Source organism: Eubalaena glacialis, chromosome 9 (genome assembly GCF_028564815.1).
Source record: "Eubalaena glacialis isolate mEubGla1 chromosome 9, mEubGla1.1.hap2.+ XY, whole genome shotgun sequence".
NCBI lineage: Eukaryota > Metazoa > Chordata > Mammalia > Artiodactyla > Balaenidae > Eubalaena > Eubalaena glacialis.
The window spans coordinates 69,328,921-69,356,811 of record NC_083724.1 but is presented as its reverse complement, the minus strand read 5'-3'; the positions used below and the strand labels follow the sequence as shown (position 1 = coordinate 69,356,811).

Sequence of the window (27,891 nt, the reverse complement as noted above, 5' to 3'; positions counted from 1 at the left end):
GCTAGACTGTCTGAAAACTAAAACAGCCATTTCTGGGTAGACTCACCTACTGGGACCCTCAACACTCAACCTTTATGGAGAAGAGTTGGTGCTGACATACGGCTTTAAAAACCCCAAATCTCCCTTCTCCCCTTCCTCCCATGAAAACACGAGAATCAAGGCCCATGAGTAACTGTCCCTGTGCCACAGAACCGTGGAGCTCTTTGGATCTGTTGTGGCCAAGTAGCCTTGTAGATGGGAGAAACACATACACAAGAATCTCAACATTTACTGGCTACAGTGGGGCTGGCAAATGGCTTTCATCCTATATATCAATCGCCAACATGCTTGGTCGTAATGTTAAAATGAATTCCAGTAGCTCCTTGTTGGTTATCTATTTTTTATATAGTAGCGTATATATATTTTTTATTTATTTTTTTATTGGGGTATAGTTGTTTTAGGGAACTATACTCAATATCTTGCAATAACCTATAATGGAAAAGAATGTAAAAAAGTACATATATTTATATATATGTATAACTGAATCACTTTGCTGTACACCTGAAACTAACACAACACTGTAACTCAACTATATTTCAATAAAATTTTTTTAAAACACACACACACACACACACACACACACAAAAGGGTTAAAAAAAAATGAATTTCAAGGCAGAGCCTGGGCTGCGTGTCATGATTGATTAGGGGTGTCTTGGCTGTGGAAGGGGTGATTAACAAATATGTTTGCCATGTATTTCCATTCTGATCTAGAACATCTGTTACCCTCAGCACAGTGTTTCTTCAATCTCTCTCACTATTGATTACTCACTCTTATAGAATGTCAGATTAATTCTTTCAAATATTACTTTAACTACATCATCCTCCTACTTAAAAACCCTCTAAAGATACCTCCCCATTTCCCACATAGCAAAGCTACCCCCATACCTAATAATCAAGGTCCTCCACAATTTGATGCTGTTTACCATTCTGAGTTCTAAGCAACCCTCCACAGAATCTCCTCTCTGGCCTCTGGCTTATTTCTTGTACCCAGAGCGCATACTCTGGTCTGAAAGGGCCACCAACAGGAGCCAGGGATGGGAGCTGGTCCAAAGGGGAGCAAATTGACTCAGATCAGGATGAGTCACTAGCCAGGGAGGCCCAAGATGGAGGGAGGCTGTTAGAACGCTGCCGGTAAGGGTTGGAGTCACACCTGAGTGGACAAGCTCTGGCTGAGGCTTGCTCCTTGTGAAGGCCTAGTTTCTATCCCAGCTTAGCTGCCTGTCATCAGTTTTAAAGCAGTGGGGTCTTACAGCTGTTTCTGAACAGACACCTGATGCACATCCCACACGTTTTCATCTCCAGGCTCCTGACATCTTCCTCACCTTGAGGGCCTGTTTCCTTTCCCTTGTGCCTATTTGAATCTCTATCCCCCATCCTTCAGTGCTCAGCATCAAAGCATAACAATGAGGCTCTGGTCTGTCTCCAGTGACCTGCTTCTCAGAGTCCTGATGCTTGACACCATTCCCTAATTTATCTCCACGATTCCACGTGGATCTCTCCTAGCTCAATGGTGTTCGCAAGACACTGACATTCACCACTAGAGTCCATTTTGCCCATGCAGTTACGTTCAGGGATTTTATGCATACTGCCTCCGTGGTCTACTCAGGTGGAGTGGTCTGGATGTGAACTAGGGCATCAAGGTGTCTCTTAACTGTTAGATTTAAATACCAGTCTAAGGTAACAAAGCACTATAAACTAGGAATGGAATGCAGCAGCATATAGCACAATAAATTCTTATTGCCCATGGCTAAAATAAGACAAAATATTATTCCAGAATAAGGGAGAAAGAAAGTAAAGCTATCATGGAAAATATGAGCAGGTCAACTTTTCCAGCATGCTGAATGGCACCTGAGTGACCCAAGAGTTATTGAACTTGAAAATAAACAACTGCTGCACACCCTGCTAGTGACTGGGCAATGATAATAAGTTATGACAATCTCTCATAGTGATGGGCCTAAAATAAAAAGTTTACAATGCACATGTTTAATTTGGAATAAATTTACCCTTTATATGCCAAAACAAACCAAAAAAAGAAGCAAGTTTAAACTTCTGTGAATTCTGATCAACGTGACGTGGAAAAACTCAATGCCAAGTTTGTTACGAGAAACAGCGCTACTCGTTACTGTATCTGTGTTTTATTTTTACCCAGATCAGAAACAGAGAAATCAGAAGCTTTTTCCATAGGCCTGTATGCATTCTTTGCTAATTTTAGATGTTAACAAAAATGGAAGGTAATCTTTCTGTGCTATAACCCTAAAGATACCAAGCCCTGGGGCCATATTGATAAGTTATGACCAGTATGACTGAGAACCCATTGGCTTCCCGTCCCCTGCAAGTGGGCAAGGAGAAGAGTAGAGGAAATTTCAACAAGGACATAATTCTAGCTACTGTGACCAACATTTGGGGCCACATACAGTGAGCATGAAGATTTTCTCCATTTTGTAGGCCTGTTTTTCCCAGGCCTTTGAGGGCAAAGGACTTCTTCTCCACTTTGACCATGTCCAGAGGTCATGCTGGAAATGTAGAGGTTGCTCTGGCATCTCCATGATTCTGGGGTGAGGGGCCCAGGATGTGGATGCCCTTGAACAACTCTCTGCTACAAGAGGGTGCCAGCCACATGGGCAATAACTTGGTGGAGGTTACCAATGACAGACGCCAGGGAAGTTGTTCCTGGTGGAGTTATTTAAACACTTGCCTTGAGAGAGAGGTAAAAGTGACTAAAAGGGAAGTATAGTGGCTTGCTTATTATTTCCACTGAACAAATAAAGAGGCAAGCACCTGCTGAACCTAGTGGTAGGATGATCCCAGATTCTCCTGGGAAAGAAGCAGAGGAGCCTCTCTGGGTTGGTTTTACACCCCACCTACTGAAGGAGGTTTAAATACATTGCCTGGCTTTTGGGAGGTACTGATATCGCAGTTTTCTCCTTGAAAGCTGGTTATAGCTCTAATTTAGGTAAGAAGAGGTAATGGAGGAGTACTGGGATACAGCTGGCAAGGGGTGAGGAGATACAGGAGCTGTCCTGCACTGCTGTATCTTTCTCCAAGTTCAGCGCCATCAATCTGACTGAGAGAATCTGGACTGTGGCATCAGCCCAAGAGGATTTAGAAAGGAGCCCCATTAGACTCTGGACACACTAAGAACTTCAGTCACCTCATATGGAAAGTCAGCCAAGTTTCCACTGGTGAGTCTGGATTCTGTAGGCAATTTAGTGATTTCCTGTTGGTCACCCCCGAATGCTGCTTCCCTCCCACCTGCAAGTAGTCACCCACCCATAAATCCTGTTCAGCCCTGGATCTCTGCCCAATGTTCCAGAGGGCTGGACTCACCAAGGAGAGCGGAATTCCCAGGATCCAGGCCCAGCTGTGTTCCCAGCGGAGACGTCAGCACCGAAGGAAGGTTTGGTCCAGTGGCTGAGAGCAGGGCCCTGATGTCGTCCAACTGCGTGGGGACGTGGGGGGGATCTGTGAGAAGGCAGATGGTGCATCAGGCAGGTTAAAGCATAAAGGCTGTGTTAAGGGGAGAGGGAGAGGCGGCCATGCATATAAGTGTGTCTGTGTGTAAGGCAGGCGTTACTATTGTTACCTTTAACATCATTTTTCCTATAGAGAAGGTGTTCCCATCAAGGTGAGTCTGAATTTCAAATATAATATTTGATGCCTGAAACTGTAAGGTCAGTAATAAGAATCAGGCATGTTGATTTCCGGAGTTCCTTACTGTATGCCACTCTATCCCACAGTACCACTGGGTACTCTATAAATGCATAGTTAAATGAAACTATATTATAAAGGCACTTTAAAAAAGCCAGTCCTTCTTCAGCATTTACTAGATGCCAAGTCCTGTGCTAAAATATTTTTCATTTAACTCTTATAACAACCTTTAGAGGGAGGTACTTTGTTATTGTCCCCACAGATTGGGATACACCCCAGGAATTTCTTATTTCGAAGGATCCTGTGAGTGGCTTTTTTCTAGGAAGAAAAGGGTCCAATTGTGAGGCTGGGAATTTGCTTTGTGATGTGGATTTTTATGCCCAAGTAGGATCAGAGAAGCAGGATAGGGATGATTTATTATTCAAAATCTTATAAGGAGTCAGGGCTGACGTCATCAGGAATCACAGTTAACAAGAGGTAAAAGGGAAGTATAGTGGCTTGCTTATTATTTCCACTGAACAAATAAAGAGGCAAGCACCTGCTGAACCTAGTGGTAGGATGATCCCAGATTCTCCTGGGAAAGAAGCAGAATTCTGCTCCGCTTCTTCTTGCATCTCCTGTAGCACTGCTTCACACCCCAAGGCCAACTCCCACCTTTTTCTCTAGAGCACTTGTTGGAGTGGAAAGAGAAGCAGGAGGGTTGCTCTTGTAATTGATGGTCATTTCAACAGTGTTCAGTGAGGGCCTACTGTGTGCTTGTCACCTTGTTCAGTACTTTTTAGGGATGGCAAATAAAGAAGTCACAGTGGTGCCTGAATCTACTTCAGAAACATGCCTTCTGTCTACTGTGCCTTTGACTGCAAAAGACCATCACATACAGAAAACGGTGATGAGTTTATATATTTATATATATAAATTAAAAATTGTAAAGACATTCTATATATATTCTATATAACTTAAAAATATTCTTTATATGGTATAGGGTAAAAACATCGTGATTGGATTCAGGAACTCAATTTGTGCTGTGGCTCTTTCATTCACTAACTTGGGCAAGTCACCTAATCCCTCTAAGCCTTAGTTTCCTCATCTATAAAATGATGAAAAACCTCATCATTTCCAAGGTCTCTTTCTACTCTGATATACCATCATTTTAGGAACTGATAGTGACAGTTTATTCAAACCTAGACTCTTTTCCTCCCATCCTTTTTAATATTCCCTCAAAAATATTTAAATTGAATATTGAGGGAAATGGAATTCCCTCAAGAGTACTGAAATTGACTATTCCTTCAAGAATATTAAAATTCAAGAAGTCTTTGCTTATTTATTAAGAGCCAAAAGGGGAGGTTATGTCCCATCTTTAAAACCATCGATCTTTTGGGGCCAAATGTCACACCCTCCTAATGTCCTTACAGCTTCTGTCATAATTTACTTCTTCAGGGCATGTCCAGCTGATCTTCTGAGGGAAACTGTAAATTCCCCAAGGACAGAGGTCACTGCTTGCATTTATCCTAAAGCTCTACATGGGACTCCGAGGCAACACTTAATGAATAGTCATCCCACTTAATGAATAGTTATATGAACACATGAGTGAAAGTCGGCCTCGTGACACTTCAAGTCTCCACATTACAGGTTAAGTCACAGGCCTTGGCATGAAACCTCAGCTTTACACATGAAATACCTCATTTAAAAATGAAGTCACATTTTGGGCTGATTAAAAAAAAGAGAAACACTACTCCTATGTCCATAAAGTACCTAAAGAAAGTAACAAACTTTGATGAATAAACCAAGACTTCTGATTGCGGAAAGCCCTAAAATTAAGAATCTAACTAGTGATTTTTTTTCCCATCCAGTTTGATTAAAATGGGAAGACGTCATGCTCTTCAAACTCCACGTTCACGGTCACACTGCATTAGCGTTGGAATGCTGCAGATCTGGCTCCCAGACCGTACACACTTCACTGGTGGAGCTACGGTAGCAGTTGCACATCCTATGCTTTCAGCTCTGTTAGCAGAGGCAACAAGGAAGGGTTATTAGGGAGGAAAAGCCCACGGTAAGCTCCACAACTCAGTGCGGGGCAAGAGTCTCTGGGCCCCAGGCTCCAGATGAGCAGCTCAGCCAGATGAAATCCAAAACAAAACAAATCACATCCTTCACGGAGCTGATTTTCTGCGGCTTCCTAAGATAACTGGAGGTTTATGCAGCCACTGTTGAGATGAAAACCCATGTGGGCATCTCCGAAATCTGAGTGGGCAGGGGTAGACCCTATGCTTTGGTGTATCATCAATTTGGGGTGTGAAAATATAAGTATAAAGTTTACTTATTTTTCCCTGCGGAAGCCCATAATGTATGTATGTGTATGTATGCGTGGTGTGTAATTATTCATATTTCTCACATTTTCCTTTTTATTTTCCCCTAAGAATGATGGCTTTCTCTTCCTGAGATAGCTAGCACACGTGCTCTAATAATTGCCTTTTTAAAAAAGTAAGACCAAAACAAGCCTCTTTATCATATCCCACCAATTCCCAGACTCTGTGGGGAAGAGAAGCAGAGAGTCCTAATCCGGGGGACAAAAGGGTTGTAGCTTGCACGTGGCTGAGTCCAGCCCTGGGCATCAGTGAGTGTTGATGGTGTCTCAGCAATTGTTGTTAATTTTAAATAACTATTTTATGCCAGGAACTGTGTTAGACTCTTTAATCAGAGGTCCTTATGTTTGGGGGTGCTGTAGTCTGAATGTTTGCATCCCCCAAATTCACAGGTTGAAATCCTAACTCCTTCAAGGTGATGATATTAGGAGGTAGGGACTTTGGGAGATGATTAGGTCATGAAGGTGGAGCCCTCCTGATTGGGATTAGTGACCTCATAACAGAGACCCCTGAGAGCTGGTTCATCCCTTCTGCCATATGAGGGCACAGTAAGAAGCCATGATTCTGCAGCCACATAGAGGGCCTTCACCAGAGCCCGACCATAAGGGCACCTGGATTCTGGACTTCCAGTCTCTAGAAGTGTGAGAAACAATCTTCTGTTGCTTACAAGCCACCCAATCTGTGGCTATTTTGCTATAGCAGCCGGAACGGACAAAGACAGGGGGTGTACACGTGTGGACTTCAGGTGGACTAGACTATGAACTTCCTGAAATTTAAAAAAAATTTTGCATTTATGAATTTTTCTCGACAAGGTAATCTATAGTTTTCGTCTGATTCTCCAAGAAGTCCTTAACATAGAAGGAGTTAAGAGCAACTGCTGTACTTCTGTTACCTCTATTTGCCAACCCCTAGCCAAACATGGGCAATCTTGTTCCGTAAGTTTCTACACAGAGACTAGCATCTACGGCTTAGCAAGGTTAAGTGACTTGCCCAAGGTGACACAGTGAGTCAGCAGTAGAGCTAGGGTTCTAACTGATGTCTGCTTGGCTTGCTTGGCCCCAAGGTCTGTGTTCTTTCTACTGGGAGGCCCTAAGGTGGGGAGAAGGGAAGGGATATTGATTTTACCTTTATGCACTTCATTGGATCAGGGACAGGAGGAGGTAGAGGGTGGGTTAGACAGTCACCCCCAGTGGGGTCCGCAGGGGGCAGCCGGCCTCGAGGTGTTTACCTAGGATCAGTAGCTGTGTGTTCTCAGTCAGCTCCCCGTGCAGATTGGCCGCCCTGCAGGAGTACAGGCCCTGATCCGAGGAGGACACGGCTGTAAGCAGCAAGGAGCCCTCGTGCAGATGGTGAGGGGAGCCCAGTTTGCTTTTATTCCTGAACCAAGTGACTTCAGCTTCAGGCACACCTAGGAGGAAAAAAAATAAACTCATCAGCCAACACATTCAGGTGACCCTGGAGGCATTTATAGCCTCTTGCCAGGGCCCGCCCCAGGGCTGCTCTGCAGGAAGCATGTGCCTGGGCGTCTTCTACTCCCCTTCAGCCAAACTAAATAATGCCTCTGACCTCTCAGCTGTCTTGGGATCTTTTGCCTTTTAAACCTTACACTGATGAGGCAGGAAGAGAGAGGCCGCTTCAAAGAAGAGGAAGGAGGCAGCTGGGAAAAGGGCACTTGCCAGGGTGGAAGGAGTGAACCCAAATTCTTTGGAGAAAACACCTCAGAACCGAATGTATACACCAGTGCAAATGAATGACTGACAACTACATGAAACAAACCTAACGTTAAATAAGAAAAGCCAGACGTGAAAGAGTACACACTGTATGATTTTGTTTCTGAAAGTAGAAAACAAAAACTGGTAACATCAGTACTCTGCTGTCAGCAGTCAGAGTGGGGGGTTCCTCTGAGAGACTGGGATGGACTGGGAGGGGCTGTGACTGAGAGTGGGGACAGGGAGCTTGGTTGCTACTAATCCTCTGTTTTTTGACTTGGGGGCTGGTTTGGTGGGCTTGGGACCTTTATGATATGTGCACTTTTCTGTATAAATATTATATCTCAGTAGAAAGTTAAAAGCTACAAAATGTAGATATATTCATGAACCAGACAAATGAAAGCTGCTAGATCCTTACCAGAGTTGACACTCTATGTGGAAAACAAGCCTGTATTCTTTGAAGCCTAAGTATTTTCTTAGAACGAGAAAAGATTGAATTATCAGTATCACCACAGAAAAAGAAAGACAAAAAGAAAGTGTTCTGCTCTCTCCTAAGCAGTTATTGTTGTGAGAGAGAGCTGGGGAGAGTATGCATATCTGAATTGGGATGGGGTTCCTGTCTTTGGAAGTCAGGCTCTATCCTCTAGGAGTGTTATGGACTAAATGTTTGTGTCCTTTGTAAATTCTTATGTTGAAGTCCTAACCAACATCAGTGTGATGGTGTTAGGAGGTGAGGCCTTTGGAGATTGTTAGGTTTAGATGAGATTGTGATGAGGGGGGTGGCCCTTGTGATAGGATTAGTGCCCTTATAAGAAGAGACCCTCTCTTTCTCTCTCTCTCTCTCTCTTCACCATGTGAGGACACAGCAAGAAGATAGCTGTCTGCAAGTCAGGAAGAGAGTCCTGGTCAGGAACTGAATGGGCTGGCACCTTGATCTTGGAATTCCCAGCCTCCAGAACCATGAGAAATAAACTTCTGCTGTTTAAGCCACCCAATGTATGGCATTTTGTTATAGCAGCCTGAGTAGACCAAGACAAAAGAATGGTTTTAATTCCTGAGGAAGTTTCCCTGTGGGTCACATGCTGGTAAGGAGGCCCCAGTTTAGGACAAGCCTTCTGACATGGTCTGCATAGGAGACCAAGCTCTGAGTGAGCTGAGAGACAGAAAGTGTGTGGCATTAATTCACAGGTCTCCAGGGAGTAGAAAGCTCCATCCCTTGCACTGTCTAGCCTGCTGACTCAGCTCGCAACGTTTGCTCATAAAACTCTTAGACATGTATCCAGGGCAGGTTCAGAATGTCAGATCCAGGTAAATAGGGTCAAAGCCAGGAACAGTCAGAGCCAGAGCTTTAGTCCTGTGCTTTCCCTGAGTTAGGGATGGATTTTGCCCTTGGGGCAAGGGCAGCCTTACCCTTCATGGGCAGGGTACTGTTGAGAATGAAGACACCTTCAAGGAGTTACCTGTGTACCTGTTGCTTGTCCTTGATGAACAAAATTTACCCACAGTCTACTTTGTAACAGCCAGCTTATCAGCCCTCATTATGACCCCTTGAGCACTTGCTGTTCCTGAACTCCCAGTGTCAGGAAGTGGGGTGGGGTGGAAGGGTGGTCTCATATGTTCCCTCACTAACAATGAGCTACCTTGTGTGAATTCACTGGTGTCCTTGCTGGCCTGCTGCCTCAGGTGGAGTTTCCAGTGGTGGAATGGTGGCCTAAGGTGTGTGGCCCAAGTGTTTGGCCAATCTGTAGGGCTTTTCTCCCTGTTAATGGGAAACAGGAGAGTGACTCTCTGGTCCTCTCTCTTTTGCTGTTGTTCAGATTACCCATAATTCAATGTGAATCACTAGGGACTGGCAGGCTGGCCGGAGAAAGGAGGCAAGGCTGCTGAAAGGGGTGGAGACTTGGATACTGAAGCCCTGTCCCATCAGGGAGGGGCACACACTGTGAAACTTAAGGCTCAGGTGCATGAGAGGGGCCAGGCTGGCACTATCTCCAAATACACCTGGAGAAAAGATGCAGGTGAGAGGCAGAAAAGCTGATTTTTCATTGCAGCACCACTAGGGAGAGCAAGAGCATCATGATGCCCAGCCATGCCAGCTTAGACTTTGGTCCCTGAGCTCCGTTTTCATGTTGGGAAAAAAAAAAAGAATTCCATAGCATTCAGGAGAAAGCCGTTGAAAAGTAAGTTAAAGAAAACCCTTCCAGTCATTTCTCTCCTGAAAGTGCAAGGAAAAATGAGGTCCTACAAACCATCTTTTGCAAGTATTCACCCACTTTCCCTCACCATGAACTGATTACATGTAGCACTTGTCATTGGCACCTTCCTCGGAGGAGGGCTGTGGGCAGTAAGCACACAATCCCTGATAGGAACTGAGGCTGTTCTAGAGTGAGGAGGCAGAGGAAGAGAACCAGACTAATGGGCTGTCAGTTCCACCAGCAAAAGCGTGATGACTAAGTGAATGGTCGGAGGGAATGCTCTCTCTCCATGACGGTGTCCATGGGCCATGGCGTGTGTGTCTCCAGAGCCAACACTGTGTTTACATGGTCAGCTCCTGCAGCAAGACTTGCTGATCCCCTATGTGTCATTCACTGGTCAGGGCTTATGTGCCTGTAGGACAGCCAGAGGGGAGACACGGATGGTGAGAAAGAGGAGGAGGAGGGAGAGAGAGATGACCCAGGGTTGGAGCCATTTCTCATGTCTCCAGGAAGTGGGTGTAAGCTTCTTCCTTCATCACTTCATCACCCTTGGCCTCATGCCCCTTTGAAAGCAAGTCTGTTTAACAGGACAAAACAGAGTCTTTGCCAAAAGGGTTGAATTCCTCAGTTGAGAGCAGGGGAGTTCATGGGAGAAATGGACATGTTCAGGTTAATGAAGGGTAGAAGGAAGTGACCTCCAGTCTCTGTAAAACTGGGACCACAGAAGTGACAGCAGTGCCGAGGGAAGCCAAATGATGTAGGAATCATTGTTTAATACATAGATTAGCAAACCTCTCTTAGACTCCCTCAAACACGGACCTGCATCAAGAATTTGCCAATGGAGATGGAGTTGCTGGTGTCACATTTTGGGGGATTCCTGCCTGCGATTATGCGCCTTAAGCAGAGAATGACACCAAAAAGATACTTTGGAATGACAGCCAGTCCTGCCGTGACTGGTTCTGACATATTACAAACAAAGTTGGAACAAGGGGAGAAGAAAAATAAATGATGCACCAGAGATCTCTTTTTTCTTTTCCTCTCAAGAGATGACAATGATGCTTCAGAAAATATCACCAGCCCTCATATATGCCAGAGTCCCTGGAAAAGGTACCAGATATACATGCTTAACAATGATGTTTAGAATACGTAGACATTGGGAATGCACCAAGGTCAGGAGCTATACAAAAATATCCTGAACACATTAGATGGAGAAAGAACATTTACTGAGTATTTGCTATCAGCCAAACATTTAATAAACATAATCACTCATTTTTCACAAAGGTCATATGAAGCATTGTTATTAACTCCATTTTACTGATGAGGAAATTGGGACCTGAAGAGATTATGAAATCTGCCTAAAATGACATTAGTTTGGATTCCTGAATGATTACATGGGGACAGAGTCCCTGTACCTCCTCTCTACCTCATGGCCAATCAGTGACCTACAAATGGCAGGTGGGGATCCAAACTCAGATACATTTGATGCTAGGGATCCCCATCCTAACAAGTATATGACACTGCCTGCCATTATACCAGACTGCTTCCTTAGAAAAGGTATGAATTGCTGCACTATTATTTCTGGTATCAAATCCTTAAATATTTCCTACTTTTGGAATTAACCTTTCTGCTGTAATTGTAACACCAAGATTATTGTTAAGAGAGAACTTTCTAGAATCCATTTGTGCTGGCTTTGCTAGTGCTCTTCTTGGTGAGAAGCTTAGTCAGGTTGTGGAAGATTGTTTTTTTTCCCAAGCCTGTTGTGATGTGACAGCACATTCTACAGAAAGAAATGTCTGAAAAATGACAAAAAATATACTCCACCACAGAACAAAGTCCAAAGCTATGCTGTTGACAAGTTAGTTGGATAGGCTCCACACTCTGGACTCCCTGGTATGATTTGTGTCTAAAAAAGGAAGGAAAAGGACCTGCCTTTACTTCTCCCCCTTTGTGGCATATCTTATCAATAACACAGTGCTCTCCCTGCTGCTTGAAAGGATCAGTAAATGAGTGTAGTCATAATGGGATGTAACTTGATATGATTATGAGGATTAGTGTCTTTAATCTCCACTGAGCTGCCAGGTAGGGTGATGTATAATCATCTTTTTTAAAATCCCAGACAGGATATTCTTGTTAACTAGACCACTTGTTACACTTGGAAGGCTGCTTGCACCATGGCGGCTTGTCAACATCTTGAGGTGGGGCATCCACTGAAAGGTACATCTTGACATGATAAGTTCTAGAAGTTTCTTTGATGGCTTGGTGCAAGACAAGGAAAGGATACAGTAACTTAAATGTCAGCCTTGGCAATTATTCTAAAGAACCATGTAAGTCTGGAAAGGTTTACAGCCTTCCACATTTCTTCACACTGACTGTGGCAGACACTGAAAGCTGTTTCTTCTTTTTCCTGGGTACCCAGCCCGGCTATATTTCCCAACAGCCCTTGTAGCTGTGAGTAGCCATGTGACTAAGAAGGAATGTGAGAAGTAGTAATGTGTGCTACTTCCAGGTGTCACCCTTAAAATCTTCTCAACCATCGTCTACACTTTGTTTTTCCCCTCTTCTGGTTGACAGGATAGAGAGAACCTCTGGGGAGACCTTGGAAGGCATGTATTCAAGATAACAGAGCCACCAGTGTTCTGTGATGCTGAAGGACTGTGGGGGGCAGATCCCCTCCAGCTGACCAGGACCACTCTTTGGACTCCTAGGTAGGCAGTAATAAACTTCTATTGTGTTTGAGTCATTACACATTTGGGAGTCCACTTGTTACCAGAGTCTAGCCTTCCCTAGCTAATACACTGCCTATCATTGACTCCTCAACTAGTTATTTCTACATGACCAGTCCTCACAATTTTATATCCTAAGTCTGCAAAAGCTTCCCTTGCTCCAAATGGTACCATAATCTAGGAAAGCATGTAAGATCTAGCCCTTGCCTACTATTCCCCACCTCCCAGCCACACGTCACACTACTTTCTTCTCTGCTCTCCATCCTACAGACACACCAGCCACATTTCACTCCTTCAGATCCAACACACTCTTTCTACCTCAGGCACATCCTGTTCCCAATGACTGAAACACTCCTCCTCCAACCCTTTATCTCCTACTCAGTTTTCTTAATTTTCTTAAATAGAGAACAAGTTTGGGAGTGGTATTAAGGGATTGGATCACTTTTCAAGAAAAAGCCTCATCATACTCATTGCTTAATGCTTTTTATGCTTAAGAGTTGGGAAGAATTTGTGAGGCTGAATTTTACATGTTGAAAGCATATGTATGCAAAAAGTTATTTAATGAAAAACTGCTAACAACTCAAACATGTAAGGACATGAGTTATTCTAGGTAAATTATGTAATATTCTTAAAATACACTATTATATAGCCATTAAAATTATGTCACAAGACAGCCATAACAGCCACTTGTAGCATCAAAGTAAAACTAGTTTTTTCTGCCATTTAGCATTATAGCTGTCAGTATTTTGACTGGAGACTCAGCTCAAGAATGATTTCTTTGTCCAGTAAATTCACAGACCAACAGTTTAATCAAAAGCAGGCTCTTTCCCATCTACATTGAATAAAAATCAAAAGGCATAATGGCAGAGACACACATTTATTTTAGTTAATCATGATTAATACAAATGGCCCTATGAATAAACATAAAAGCAAAGAACCTAATGTACATGGCCAGGCAAAAACTGGACCTAACAACCTAGGATTTCACCATCAGGTTACCAAGAGTGAGTCTCTGGATGAAGTCGGGAGACATGGCCTTAGGTGGCATGGAAGAGTTGACCAAAGCTGGTTTGACTGTCTTGGGTTCCCCATGATAAATACTTCTCCACCTGGATTCTGGTTCTCTCAGTCTCCCTCAAATGCCCAATTCCTTGCTTTGCTGCCCTTTGCTTCCCATTCTTTTAGTCCTACCAATCCCAGCGCTCAAGAGGAGACCCAACGTGGTCCATCATATCTCCAGTTGGTGTTCCGTCTCCAAGGCCCATGTTCCTAGTGATCACATGAGGCATGATGGTCCTGCACAAAGGACCCTGCCTCTACCACCAGTCTGTGTATAGAGGGGCAACTCATTCATGGGAAGCCCTGTCAGAGATTTTGTCCTACTCCCAATCTCGGAGTATAGAGCCTGAAGGGATTTAGTTCCAGAAGCTTTCACTGATGAGGCTGGATGCACAGGCCAAGGGAAGCTTTACCAAGAAGAAGCTAATGCATGATGACAGAGAGAGATTTATATTTTTGGGTTCCTGGAGCTACCAGAACATTTCAGAGAAAAACCAGACCTGGCTGTTCTTTGGAAACAACATGCTGTAGATGAAGATTCTCCTCCTACTTCTTTTAAAATGGGTTATCTCTGGCCTTATAAATCACAAGTGGAGGTAAATCTTCCAGTGTTGGGGCTGAGATCTAAGAGGAAGAAACCCCCAGAGCAGGGGGTGCCAATGCCTGTCCTTTTTGCAGACAGGGTATGACTGGGGAACCGTGGTTTGGGTGCCGCAGGAAGGTATATCTGATGAGGACAGCAATCAGGGGACTGTGGCTGGGCACAAGAGCCATCCATTTTTTCTTTGCACTGTGGGAGTGAAAACCCTTAGGGTAGACAGGCTAGCAGTTCACAGGAAGGCAGAATTGGTAGCTGAGCTTTGTTCCAGTCTATGTGGGTGTTTTTTATTTTTTAATTGACGGTAGATGCCTTTATGAAGAGCATACTACAACCGCCCCTGGTCCACTACTCCTCCACTTCCCTGTGACGTTCTGGTCCCTTTAGGCCTCTGAGTTTGCAAGGCCTACCCAAGGGCAATGCCTGTATCACACTCCTAACAGCATTGGCTGTTTTCATTAATGACTCCTACCTACTTCTGATGTGAGTAAGCTCCAGGTTCCTGTTGCTCTTACCCCTGCCATCCACTCCCGAGCTTTCCACCACCACTGCCCTGAGTTCAGGCCCCAGCACCTCTGCTCTAAACTACTATGATGGCTTCTTTTTTTTTTTGGATATAAATTTATTTATTTATTCATTTAGGCTGTGTTGGGTCTTCGTTGCTGTGCATGGGCTTTTTCTAGTTGCGGCGAGCAGGGGCTACTCTTTGTTGCAGTGCACAGGCTTCTCATTGCGGTGGCTTCTCTTGTAGCAGCGCACGGGCTCTAGGCGCACAGGCTTCAGTGGCACACAGGCTCAGTAGCTGTGGCGCACGGGCTTAATTGCTCCGCAGCATGTGGGATCTTCCTGGACCGGGGCTCGAACCCGTGTCCCCTGCATTGGCAGGCGGATTCTTAACCACTGCGCCACCAGGGAAGCCCTACTATGATGGCTTCCTTCCTTCCTCCCTCCCTTCCTTCCTTCCTCCCTCCCTCCCTCCCTTCCCTTTATAGCTGTGTTGGGTCTTCGTTTCTGTGCGAGGGCTTTCTCTGGTTGTGGCAAGTGGGGGCCACTCTTCATCGCGGTGCACGGGCCTTTCACTATCGTGGCCTCTCTTGTTGCGGAGCACAGGCTCCAGATGCGCAAGCTCAGTAATTGTGGCTCACGGGCCCAGCTGCTCCGCGGCATGTGGGATCTTCCCAGACCAGGGCTCGAACCCGTGTCCCCTGCATTGGCAGGCAGATTCTCAACCACTGCGCCACCAGGGAAGCCCTATGATGGCTTCTTAACTGGCTTCTCTGTCCCTGTATTTCTTTCCTTCAATCCATTTTATGCACTGCATGGCCCCTTAATGTCACTTTCACTCTGCCTCTGTCTGAACTCCTCATCCAAGCATTCAAAGTCTCCCACGGCACAGGTGCAACCCACATTACTAAAGTTTAAGCCCCACCACCCTATCTATGCACTCTGGGCTCTGGCCAGACCAAAGCACACGCTGTTCCCCTGAAGTCCTGCGGCTTTCCTACTTCCATGAATTTTCTCACACTCTGTCGTCCCCCTGGAACACACTCTGCCCCCATCTTTGCATGCTCACATTCTACCAGTATGCAAGACGGAGATAAAAACCACCTCTTCTCCCTTCATCTGTCCCAGTTTTCCTCCTCTCAACTTCCAGCAGCACTTTCCACTTTCAGAGGGACTGAGGTTCATGCTTGAGTTTTCCTACTAGCCCCAAATCCCTGAGAGCAGAATTTGTACTTATCTTTCCAGCCCCCAACCTAGCACAGGGCTCCATTAATATCTGAACAAATGAATTAACATATGAATGCATTTCTCACCTGCAACTTGGCAGTTAATAGTCACATTCACGCCTCGAACTGTTTTGACGGTGCCGCCTACATCAACCGTGATCGCGGGCTCCTCTGTGTTGATCACAGCCCCTCGGGACGTTTTCACTAGTGGTTTTCCTGAGGGTGAGAAGGAGCGTGACATTTTATTAGATGGTGGCTTCGGGTATTCCCTTGAAACACGAGATGACCAACAATGAACAAGGGACATACCCAGGCTTTTTCCACTGACCGTGTTTTCCTTTGAAAAAACTCTAACTGTATACTATAAAAACCATCCGTCCACGCACCCACCTGTCTAGCTACCATAGAATTGTCACAAAAAGAATCTGAGGAGAGAGCATGGTATCCAACAAGTTGGGATGATTTGTGCATCTTATCATTAAACTAACAAATGATCCAATAAATTCTGTTTTTATGGGCTTAATTAAATTTTTATTTTGAGATAGTTGTAGATTCACATGCAGTTATAAGAAATAGCACAGAGCAATCCTGCGTACTCTCTACCCAGTTTCCCCCAACGGTAATATCTTACAAAACTAGAGTACAATGTTATGACTAGAACACTGACATTGACGAAGTTAAGCTACAGAACAACATTTCCGTCACTACAAGGATCCCTTATGCTGCCCCCAGCCCTGCCTTAATCCTTTGGCAACCATTAATCTGTTCTCCATTTCTTATAATTTTGGCATTTCAAGAATGTTATATAAATGGAATCATACGGTACGTAACTTTTTTTGATGGGCTTTTTTTTCACTCAGAATAATTCTCTGGAGATTCTTACAGGTCTCACATGGTACCATGGTGGCATGTATCAATAGTTTGCTCCCTTTTATTGCTGAGCAGTATTCCATGGTATGGATGTACCAAGTATGTTCAGCCATTCAGATGTTGAAGGCCATCTGGGTTGTTTCCACATTTTGGCTATTCAAATAAAGCATCTATAATCGTTCCTGTACAAGTTTTTGTGTGAACATTTGTCTTCATTTTCTCTGGGATAAATGCCCAGGAGTGTAATTGCTAGGTCCATACAGTAGATTTTTAAGGAACTGCTGAACTGTTTTCCAGAGTGGCTGTATCATTTCACATTCCCACCGGTAATGTACGAGTAATTTAGTTTCTCTGCATCCTTGTTAGCATTTGACGTTATCATTAGTTTTAATTTCAGCCTTTCTGATAGGTGTGTAGTGATATCTCATTGTGGTTTTTTAAAATTTGCATTTCCCCAATGGCTAGTGATATTGAACATCTTTCCATGTGCTTATTTTTCATCTTTATATCTTTGATGAAATGTCTCTTCATGTCCTTTAGCATTTTATAATTGGTTTATTTTTTACTATATAGAGTTCTGAGAGCTCTTTACATTCTAGATGTAAGTCATTTGTCAGATATGTGGTTTGTAATAAATTTCTCCCAGTCTATAGATTTTTTCCCCTATTTTCTTTAAAAAAAATTTTTTTTTAAAAATTTATTTATTTTTGGCTGTGTTGGGTCTTCGTTGCTGTGCGTGGGCTTTCTCTAGCTGCGGCGAGCGGGGTCTACTCTTCGTTGTGGTGTGTGGGCTTCTCATTGTAGTGGCTTCTCTTGTTGCAGAGCACGACAGGCTCTAGGTGCGCAGGCTTCAGTAGTTGTGGCTCGCGGGCTCTAGAGTTCAGGCTCAGTAGTTGTGGCACACAGGCTTAGCTGCTCCGTGGCATGTGGGATCTTCCTGGACCAGGGATCGAACCTGTGTCCCCTGCATTGGAAGGCAGATTCTTATCCACTGTGCCACCAGGGAAGCCCGTGCGCCACCACGGAAGCCCTCTCCTATCTTCTTAACAGGATCTTCCACAGAGCAAAAGTTTTTAACTTTGATGAAGTCCAATTTATCGTTTTCCTTTCATGGATCATGCTTTTAATGTTAAGTGTAAGATCTATTTACCTAGACCAAGATCCTAAAAAATTTTTCCTATTTTTTTCCTAAAAGTTTCCTAGTTTTACATTTTACATTTAAGTCTGTGATATATTTTGAGTTAATTTTCATATAAGGCGTGAGACTTAGGTCAAAGTTTGTTTTTTGCCTATGGATGTCCAATTGCTCCACCACCATTAATTGAACAAGCTATCTTTCTTCCATGGAATTGCTTTTGTGTTTGTCAACATCAGCTGAGTATATTTTTGTGGCTCTACTTCTGTATTCTTGTTTCTGTTCCACTGATTTATGTGTCTATCTCTCTACTAATACCACACAGTCTTAATTATTGTAGTTATATAATTAATCTTGAAATTGATTCTTGAGTCTGATTCTTCCCACTTTATTATTCTTTGCTATGCTAGTTTCTTTGCCTTCCTACATACATGTTAGAATAGTCTTGTCTACAACTATAAAATTTTGCTGGGATTCTGATAGGAAATATACAAACATGAATATCAATTTAGAGAGAATTGACATCTTTACTGTGTTGAGTCTTCCAATCCATGAACACTGTATGTCTATTTATTTAGATCTCCTTTACTTTCTTTCATCAGAGTTTTGTAGTTTCCAGTGTACAAGTCCTGGACATAATTTGTTAGATTTATACCCAATTATTATTTTTTTTAAGGGATGGTAAATGATATTGTATTTTCAATTTCAGTGTTCATGTGTTCATTGCTAGTATACAGAAACAGTTGTTTTGTATAGCGTGTGACTTTGCTAAACTTATATATTAGTTCTAGAACTTTTTTTGTAGATTCCTTGGTATTTTCTAAGTAGGGGATCATTTCTTCTGCAAACAGATTTATTCCTTCCTTTTGATCTATATGCATTTTATTTCCTTTCCTTGGATTATTTCACTGGATAGAACTTCCATCACTACATTGAATGAAACTGTTAAAAGTAGGTTTTTAGTATGATGAGTGATTTTTCGGTTGAAACCTGAACATTTTCATATCATGTTATACAACTCTGGACCTTATTTAAATGTTTTAGCTGCTGTTCTCTGAAACCACTCAGGTCGGGGAGCAGGGAGATGCCACCCAGTTACTACCCAGTGGAAGTAGAAGTCCAGGTTCTCCACTTGGCTTCCTTTGTGACCCACGTGGGGGGCTCCTCTTAACTGCTGGGCCTGGGTGGAGCTCCTGTTTCCCCCCTGCTCTCCACTGACCCTGCCGTGGGAGAAGCCTTGTTACTGCTGGTGATGAGTGAAAGTCCTAACTCTCCAGGAGGCTTTCTCTACCACCACCCCAGCAGGAAGAGGAAGAGGGACACTGCAGGATGAGGGTAGAAGTCTAGGATCCCCATGTGGTCTCCACATTATGTCCCTGTGGGGATAAAATCCATCTTCTCTGACTCCACGTCCATGGGGGTGTTGGGGAACCATGTTTCAGTCTGCCGAGGAGTCCAGTCTTCCCATTCAGGCTTTGCTGGTGTGGGTGGTGTTTGGAGTAGAGCAGCATTTTCTAGTTTTCTGTCCTGCTAGGTTGCCCCTTTCCTGTTCCTTTGGGTAGAGGAAGCAGGCTTAAGCTGGGACATTTTTTTCTGTTTCTGTTGCATTTCCTGGCAGCCGCCTTCTTCAGCTCCAAGTTTGGGCTTTATGAGGCAAACAAACAAACAGCCCAGAAAACCCAATGAAGTCACAATTGTGTCATTCCTCAGTACCCAAGTTCCCTAGCCAGTCTGTTTTCTCCTCTCTCCTTTTCAGTCTTCTTATGTTTGTTTTATATACAATGTCTGGACTTTAGTTGCATTTACCAGAGGAATAGGGAAAAAATACATCTATGGCATCTTCCCAGAAGTGGAAATTCTGTGTACATTACACTTTAATAGGCCTTTACCAGCTGGGGATAAAAATACAGCACTTCATGTACATGACCACAAAATACAATGAAAAGATTCATTTATTGAGCACCTGGGGAAATAAGGGTCCACATGAGATCATTTTCATACATCCAAAGCTTAATTTTTTGTAAGCCAAATGGATTTAATTTTGTTTCAACCATTTTATAGGCAGGACAATCTACAATGGCATTCACTCTTCTGTGCCTTCATTAACTGTGAAGAAAACCATAATTCACCAATGCCCTTCGGAGTCTCACACCTGCTTTTCATACTTTTTGTTTTCTCCATCATCTATTTATCCTTTCTTCCCGCTTGCACTGTCACCCAGCTTCATATTAGAAGCTGTCCTTCTTTCTTTTCCTCTCCCCTTTAATTGCCTTCTAGGCATGGGTTATTAGCTCATTAGAACTATCAATATGTTTAAGGACAGAAACTTGAGGAGGGTTCTGAGGAGTTCACCTTTGAATATATGCATAGGCTGTCTATCTGTTTTGACTGGGATCCTTTTCCTTATCTCACCTATATTCAATGTGTTTGAGATTATGTATGACCTGAAGTGAAGGTGAGTGATTTCGTACTATAATGCTTTCTGAGACTAATGCAGGGTGATAACAAGAGAGTGCAGCGGGAGTGACACAATTAATACGGATGTATTTACCTTACCTCCTGACCCGAAGAAGCTCTCGGCTCGCACGTCAACTGTACTCTAAATCTAACCAGTCCCTCCGTTGCTATAATCTGATGCCACCATGTTCTCTGGGTGGACTATTCCACAGCCTAACTGGTCTCCTCGCTCCCACCACATGAATCAGATCACACAAGTCCTCTGCTTAAATTATCTAGTGCTTTTTCAGTGCAGTTAGAACGAAATTTCAAGCTCCTTTTCATGCCCAACCATCCCCTACGTGTTCAGGCCCAGCTGTTTATCCTCCCTCTACCTCCCTGAGGCCACACTTCCAGTTGATCACTGTTGTTGCAGCCACACTGCCCTTCAGTCCCTTCTTCCAGAACATCAGCACATTTGTCCCAGCTGTTCCCTTTCCCTGATATCCTCCACCCGAAGACTTCTGCACAGTTATCTTCTGGTCATTCACGTCTCCACACAAATATCACCTCCTACTGGGGCCTTTCTAAAGCATACATGCCTTCCCTCCCTTACCAGTCATTACATAGCTCAATGCCAATTTTATTTTCTCCCTAAGCACTAGAACTATCAAAATTTACCTTATTTGTGTGTCTTCTGCCTCCCACCCCTCACCATGTAACTTCCATAAAATCAGGGATCACATCCCTCTTGTTCTCTTCTTTGTTCCTACCACTCAGTCCTGGCACATAGTAGGTCCTCAATAAATATCTCGTAAATAAATATATGTGTGCATACGGTGTACTATGCACATTATCTGAATTTGTTTTTGTTGTCATAACAACCCTGAGAGTCAGGTAAAGAATTTCCATCTTTTATATAGATGAGGAACTTAGGCTCAGAAAGGCCCAATGGTTTGTCCAAGGCCAGAGAGCAAGCAAGTAGTAGGACTGAAGTAGACCCCAGAACTTTGACCTCAAGTCCAGTGCTTGTAACTGGAGATCCCAAATCCTTGTCTGCGGACTAGCTGCCTCAGAACCCCCAGGGCACTTGTTAAAAAAACATAATCTGTCCTGCTATATATAATAGTTGCCTCACTGTGTGTAATAAAAACAACTGTGCCAATGCGGAAAAGCAAGTTAGGGACCAGTTTCAGACTCACAATTACCAAGTTATTTTTCCTATAGGAATTTTAATAATAAAGGTGGTTTTATAGCTGCAAGTGTATAGCTATAAAATTCAAATGTCACTGAATTAAATCCAGCCCTTAATTAATTATATTGAGCTTTTGCTGAAAAGTAACGACCTTTCGTCCTGTCACTGGAGGCGCTGTTGTTAGCATAGGCTACTTATGCATTCTCATTACCTTCATAATCCATTGTTAAGACAAAGCACAGAGTTACCCAAGTATCTACAATTAATAGAACTTTATACTGAAAACAGTGTAATCAACTGACCCTCTTACATCTATTAGAAAAAGCTTGTCCATATTATTGAGTTGCACTCTTAGACCTACTAAGCCTGAATCTCAGGTGGTGGGATGGAAGCTCTAATCTCTATTTTGAACAAGTTCTGAGGTGATTCTGACATTCAGCCAGGTTTGATAATCAGTGAATTACACTGTGTTAGTTTTTCTTCAGTCCTGGTGAGAGCTGAGGTTTTTTTTGAGAGCCCATTAGTTCAATATTAGAAAATTTCAGGTTGGACACATGTACTCCAACGTTCACTGCAGCACTATTTACACTAGTCAAGACAAGAAGCAACCTAAATGTCTATCAACAGAGGAATGGATAAAGAAGATGTGGTACATATATAAAATGGAATATTACTCAGCCATAAAAAAGAATGACATAATGCCATTTGCAGCAACATGTATGGACTTAAAGATTATTTTATTAGGTGAAGTAAGTCAGACAGAGAAAGACAAATATCATCTTATATCACTTATATGTGGAATCTAAAAAAATGATACAAATGAACTTATTTACAAAACAGAAACAGACTCACAGATCTGGAAATCAAACTTAAGGGTACCAAAGGGGAAACATGGGGGGGGGGAAATGATAAATTTGGAGACTGGGATTAACATATACAAACTACTATATATAAAATAGATAACTAATAAGGAGCTACTGTATAGCACAGGGAACTCTACTCAATATTCTGTAATAACCTATATGGGAAAAGAATCTGATAAAGAATGGATGTATGTATATGTATAACTGATTCACTTTGCTGTACACCTGAAACTAACACAACACTGTAAATCAACTATACTTCAATAAAAATTAAAAAAAAAAAAAAAAAGGAAATTTCAGGTTGGAATTCTTATTTTAATGGTCAACTAAAAAACAAAACAAAAATAATTTAAGTCCACTTTAGATCACCTAGATAGTCACCTAGGTGAGATGAGAACTGCTGTGTGATGCCATGCCTATGTTTATGCTTGATTATAATCCCATTAGCTAGTATTATTTTAATTATGGAAGTCAACTAGGAAGAAAAAAAAATAGAGATGCAGAGAGGGAGTGAAGTGATAAATTATGTATTTGTGCTAAAAGAATGCTAAAAAAGGTCACAGCATGCCTGACCAAAAAGCTTTTCACGATAGGCAAAACAAAAATAAGAGAGGCTGAGCCATGATCACAGAGCCTCTGCAGTGTGGGCAGAGCCTCAGCCATCAGGCCCATGTCCACCATGTCATCTCTGTGGGTCAGCATCAGCTAGCAGATTACATTCGTGTTGATTTCTGGAAATTGACAGGGTTTACAGATTACTCTTTCATTGAATCTGTAAATTGGTGTTATAGTCGCATGAGAGCTATACATCCAAGGAGATTATGCTTAGTTTTATATCAGCATATATATAAGAAGAACAAGGAAACAGAAACAAAGGCAAGCTTTTCAATTTATCAGGCCCAATATAAGGAATCAAGTCTCTTCAACAGAGTCAGACACAGAAAAGAAAGCATTAAGAGAATCATTTATTGTTCATTTCCTTTAGACCTCATCATACCCCTGAGCTTTTGGATTATGGCTCCTGTTCAAGTGATATGGAACAGGGGATCCAGAGCCTCAGTGGTAAGCAAGGGGAGCCCTGGTACAAGGGTGAACCTAAGGTCCACTAACACTTGCACGTCAATATGCACTGATGTGGAGGAGTGCCATCTTGTGTTGCCTTTAGAGCAGAGGCCTTCGACCAAACAGGCACTGTCCTGACCTGAAAGGACCAGCATCTGGAGAGACAGGCAGGGACAGATAAGCAGCCCTAGGAGCAAATCTTGGAAATACATTCCTGTGCACAGTCTGGGCTCTGGCTCACACCTCTTTCGCTCATGTGTGACTCTGGGTAAAATCAAAACCCAATGGGAAAAAATCTGAACATATGTGCTTGAAAAATATCTTTGGCCCAGTATAAAGGAGATGGAGAGAGGAGCCAGAGGAGATGAAGTCTTGCTTTTTGAGTGCAGCCAAGAACAGAGAGCATTGTAAGTAACTTTTTCTCAGGGCCGAAGTCTAGGCCTCCGCTAACAGCAACTTTGTTTTCAACAGCACGATGCCTTCCATTTTAGAAGCGATGGCAGAGATGGATCTGCTACCAACCAAATACTTTTCTTCTTCCTAGGCACACAGTCAGGTCATTTACCAGCCTCTCTGCAGTTAGGGGTGGGCAAGACCGTGAATTCCAGCAAATGGAACGGGAGCAGAAGTGAAGTGTACCACTTCTTGACCCAAACCACAAAAAACCTCTTGTGCAATAATTTGTTTTAGACGTTATGTGAGTGAGAAAAAATCTATCATATTTTAACCATCATATGTTTATGGTTTTGTTTGTGAGATAGGTAAACAGAAAAAAGCGCCAAATTAGCACAGATGCTAATTAATCCATGTTTAATTAATATTTATTGACTCACTGAATGAATCAAATGGGTCTTCTTTCAACTCTTCTAACATTATAAGTCACAAATGGCATTTGAAAATGGTTCTCTACGATTCTTAGCCATCAAAAATAACAAGGACCTACTGTATAGCATAGGGAACTATATTCAATATCTTGTAATAACTTATAATGGAAGAGAATCTGAAAAAGAATACATACCTATGTATATATGTATAACTGAATCACTTTGCAGTACACCGAAAATATTGCAAATCAACTATACTTCAATAAAATATGAAAATTGGAGGGGGAATCAAGATGGCAGAGGAGAAGGACATGGAGCTCACCGCCCCCAACAAGTACATCAAAAATACATCTACAAGTGGAACGACTCACACAGAACATCTACTGAACACTGGCAGAAGACCTCAGACTTCCCAAAGGGCAAGAAAACCTCCATGTAACCGGGTAGGACAAAAGAAAAAAGAAAAAGAGAGAAAGGAATTGGGACGGGACTTGCACCCCAGGGAAGGAGCTGTGAAGGAAAAAAGGTTCCTGCACCCTGGGAAGTGGCCTCACTAGTGGGAAGATCAGCCTGGATGGAGGGGGAGCTTTGGAGCCTCAGAGGACAGCGCAGCAACTGGTTTGAGGTAGGCAAAACAGTGACCTGCACAGATGGTCGGTACCACCGCCCTGTGCTCCCCAGTCTCAGACGCTTGTCCACTGGTGCAGGGGGTGCTGGATGCCGGAGCTTGGGCTTTGGAGGTCAGATTCAGGGAGAAGACTGGGGTTGGCTGCACCAAGACAGCCGGAAGAGGCTGGAATGTGGCAACTGAGGGCATACTTGGAAGAAGCCTTGGCCCACCAGAGAGGCAAGGCACCATTGTTGGGGGGGCACAGGAGGAAAGGGGCGGGACCACCATAGGAGCTTCTTTCTCTGTGCACACTCTCAGGCAACAGGACACAGCCTACATGACCTCTGGGGGCAGGCATGAGATGCTGTTGCTATCCTGGGCTCCAGAGGCGGGCACGGGCCGCCACCACCGCTAAGAGTCCCAGGAGTGTGCGCACTGCTGCTGCTGCTATAACACCCGCGAGCAGGTGCCAAGTGCTGCCTCTGCTGTCCCAGGAGTGTGCGGGGCACTGCTGCCACTATGAGACCCACAAGTAAGTGCCAAGTGTTGGCCCTGCTGTCCCAGGAGTGCGTGAGCTGCTGCCGCCACTCTGACACCCACGAGCAGGTGCCAATCTCTGCCCATGCCATCTGGGAAGAGCACATGGGCTATGAGCAGATGGTAGTCGCTGCCCCTGTTGTCCCGTCAGTGCACGGGCTGCTGCCACTGCCAAGAGATCCGGGAGCAGGTGCCAATAGCTACCCCAGCTGTCCCAGGGGCGTGCGGGCTGCCAGTGGCAGGAGACCCACAAGTGGGCACTGATCGCTGCCCCCACCATCTGAGCGCGCACAGGTGGTTGCACCTGTATGCCCCATATCGAGGGGATAACAGCCAGCACGTGCTGAAGAAAGAGGCACCAAGCATCCAAACTAAAAGTGGCCCCTCAATTCTGGACAAGATGGCGGAGTAGAAGGAATTGAGCTCACCCTCTCTCACGAAAACACCAGAATCACAACTAACTGCTGAACAACCACTGACAAAAAAGACTGGAACCTACCAGAAAAGATATTTTACATCCAAAGACAAAGTTGAAGGCACAAAGAGATGGTAGGAGGGGCACTTTCATGATATAATCAAATCCCATACACGCTGGGGTGGGGGAGGCAACCCACAAAATGGAAAATAATTACATTGCAGAGGTTCTCCCACAGGAGTGAGAGTCCTGAGCCCCACATCAAGCTCCCCAGCCTGAGGGTATGGCATCAGGAGGAAGAGCCCTAAAGCATTTGGCTTTGAAGGCCAATGGGGCTTGATTGCAGGAGTTCCACAGGAGAGGGGGAAACAGAGACTCCACTCTTGGAGGGCGCACATAAGATTTCACGTGCACTGGGACCCAGCACAAAGCAGTGACTCCAAAGGAGCCTGGGTTAAACCTACTGGTGGTCTTGGAGGGTCATCTGGGGAGGCAGAGGCCGGCTATGCTTCACTGTGGGGGCAAAGACACTCGTGGTGGAGGGCCCAGTGAATATCCATTGGTGTGAGCTCTCCTGGAGGTTGCCATTTTGGCACTGAGATCTGGCCCCACCCAACAGCCTGCAGGCTCCAGTGCTGGGACGCCTTAGGCCAAGCAACCAACAAGGTGGGAACACAGCCCCAACCATCAGCAGACAGGGTGCCTAAAGTTGTCCTGAGCCACAGCCACCTCTAAACACACCCCTTGACACAACGCTGCCCACCAGAGGGACAAGACCCAGCTCCACCCACCAGTGGGTAGGCACCAGTCCCTCCCACCAGGAAGCCTGCATAAGCCCCTGGACAAACCTTACCTACCAGGGGGCAGAAACCAGAAGCAAGAGGAACTACAACCCTGCAGCCTGCAAAAAGGAGACCACTAAAACGTAAAGTTAGACTAAATGAGATGGCAGAGAAATATGGTCTGGACGAAGGAACCAGATAAAAACCCAGAAGAACAACTAAGTGAAGTGGAGATAGGCAATCTACCTGAAAAAGCATTCAGAGTTATGATAGTAAAGATGATCCAAGATCTTGGGAAATGAATGGAGGCACAGACTGAGAAGATACAAGATATGTTCAACAAAGAGCTAGAAGACTTAGAGAATAAACAAACAGAGATGAACAATACAATAACTGAAATGAAAAGTACAATAGAAGGAATCAATAGCAGAATAAATGAGGCAGAACAAATAAGTGACCTGGAAGACAGAGTGGTGGAAATCACTGCATGGAACAGAATAAAGAAAAAAGAATGAAAGAAATAAGGACAGTCTCAGGGACCACAGACACAACATTAAATGCAACAATGTTCACATTATAGGGGTCCCAAAAAGAGAAGCCAGAGAAAGGGCCTGATAAAATATTTGAAGAGATTATAGCCGAAAACTTCCCTAACATGGGAAAGGAAACACTCAAGTCCAGGAAGCACAGAGAGTCCCATACACCATAAACCCAAGGAGGAACATGCCAAGACACATATTAACCAAACTAACAAAAATTAAAGACAGAGAAAATATTAAAGGCAACAAGGGAAAAGCAACAAATAACATACAAGGGAATCTCCATAAGGACATCAGCTGGTTTTTCAGTAGAAACTCTGCAGGCCAGAAAGGAGTGGCACCATATATTTAAAGTGATGAAAGGGGAGAACCTACAACCAAGAGTATTCTACCCAGCAAGGCTCTTATTCAGATTTGATGGAGAAATGAAACGCATTACAGACAAGCAAAAGCTAAGAGAACTCAGGACCACCAGACCAGCTTTACAACAAATGCTAAAGGAACTTCTCTAAGCAGAAAAGAAAAGGACACAACTAGAAACGAGAAAATTACGAATGGG

General features: G+C 43.8%; 1 protein-coding gene across 3 annotated transcripts in view; it reads right to left on the bottom strand.

Moving 5' to 3' along the window:
• Window positions 1–27,891, bottom strand: part of ADAMTSL1 (ADAMTS like 1) — a 465,052-nt gene that overhangs the window by 91,541 nt on the left and 345,620 nt on the right. For all 3 annotated transcript variants that reach the window (XM_061200460.1, XM_061200461.1, XM_061200463.1), the window contains 3 exons: window positions 16,152–16,280; window positions 7,279–7,458; window positions 3,367–3,501 (listed from right to left, as the gene is read on the bottom strand). In XM_061200460.1, coding sequence (XP_061056443.1) covers window positions 3,367–3,501; window positions 7,279–7,458; window positions 16,152–16,280 — 444 coding nt within the window. The remainder of the gene's footprint in view (window positions 1–3,366; window positions 3,502–7,278; window positions 7,459–16,151; window positions 16,281–27,891) is intronic.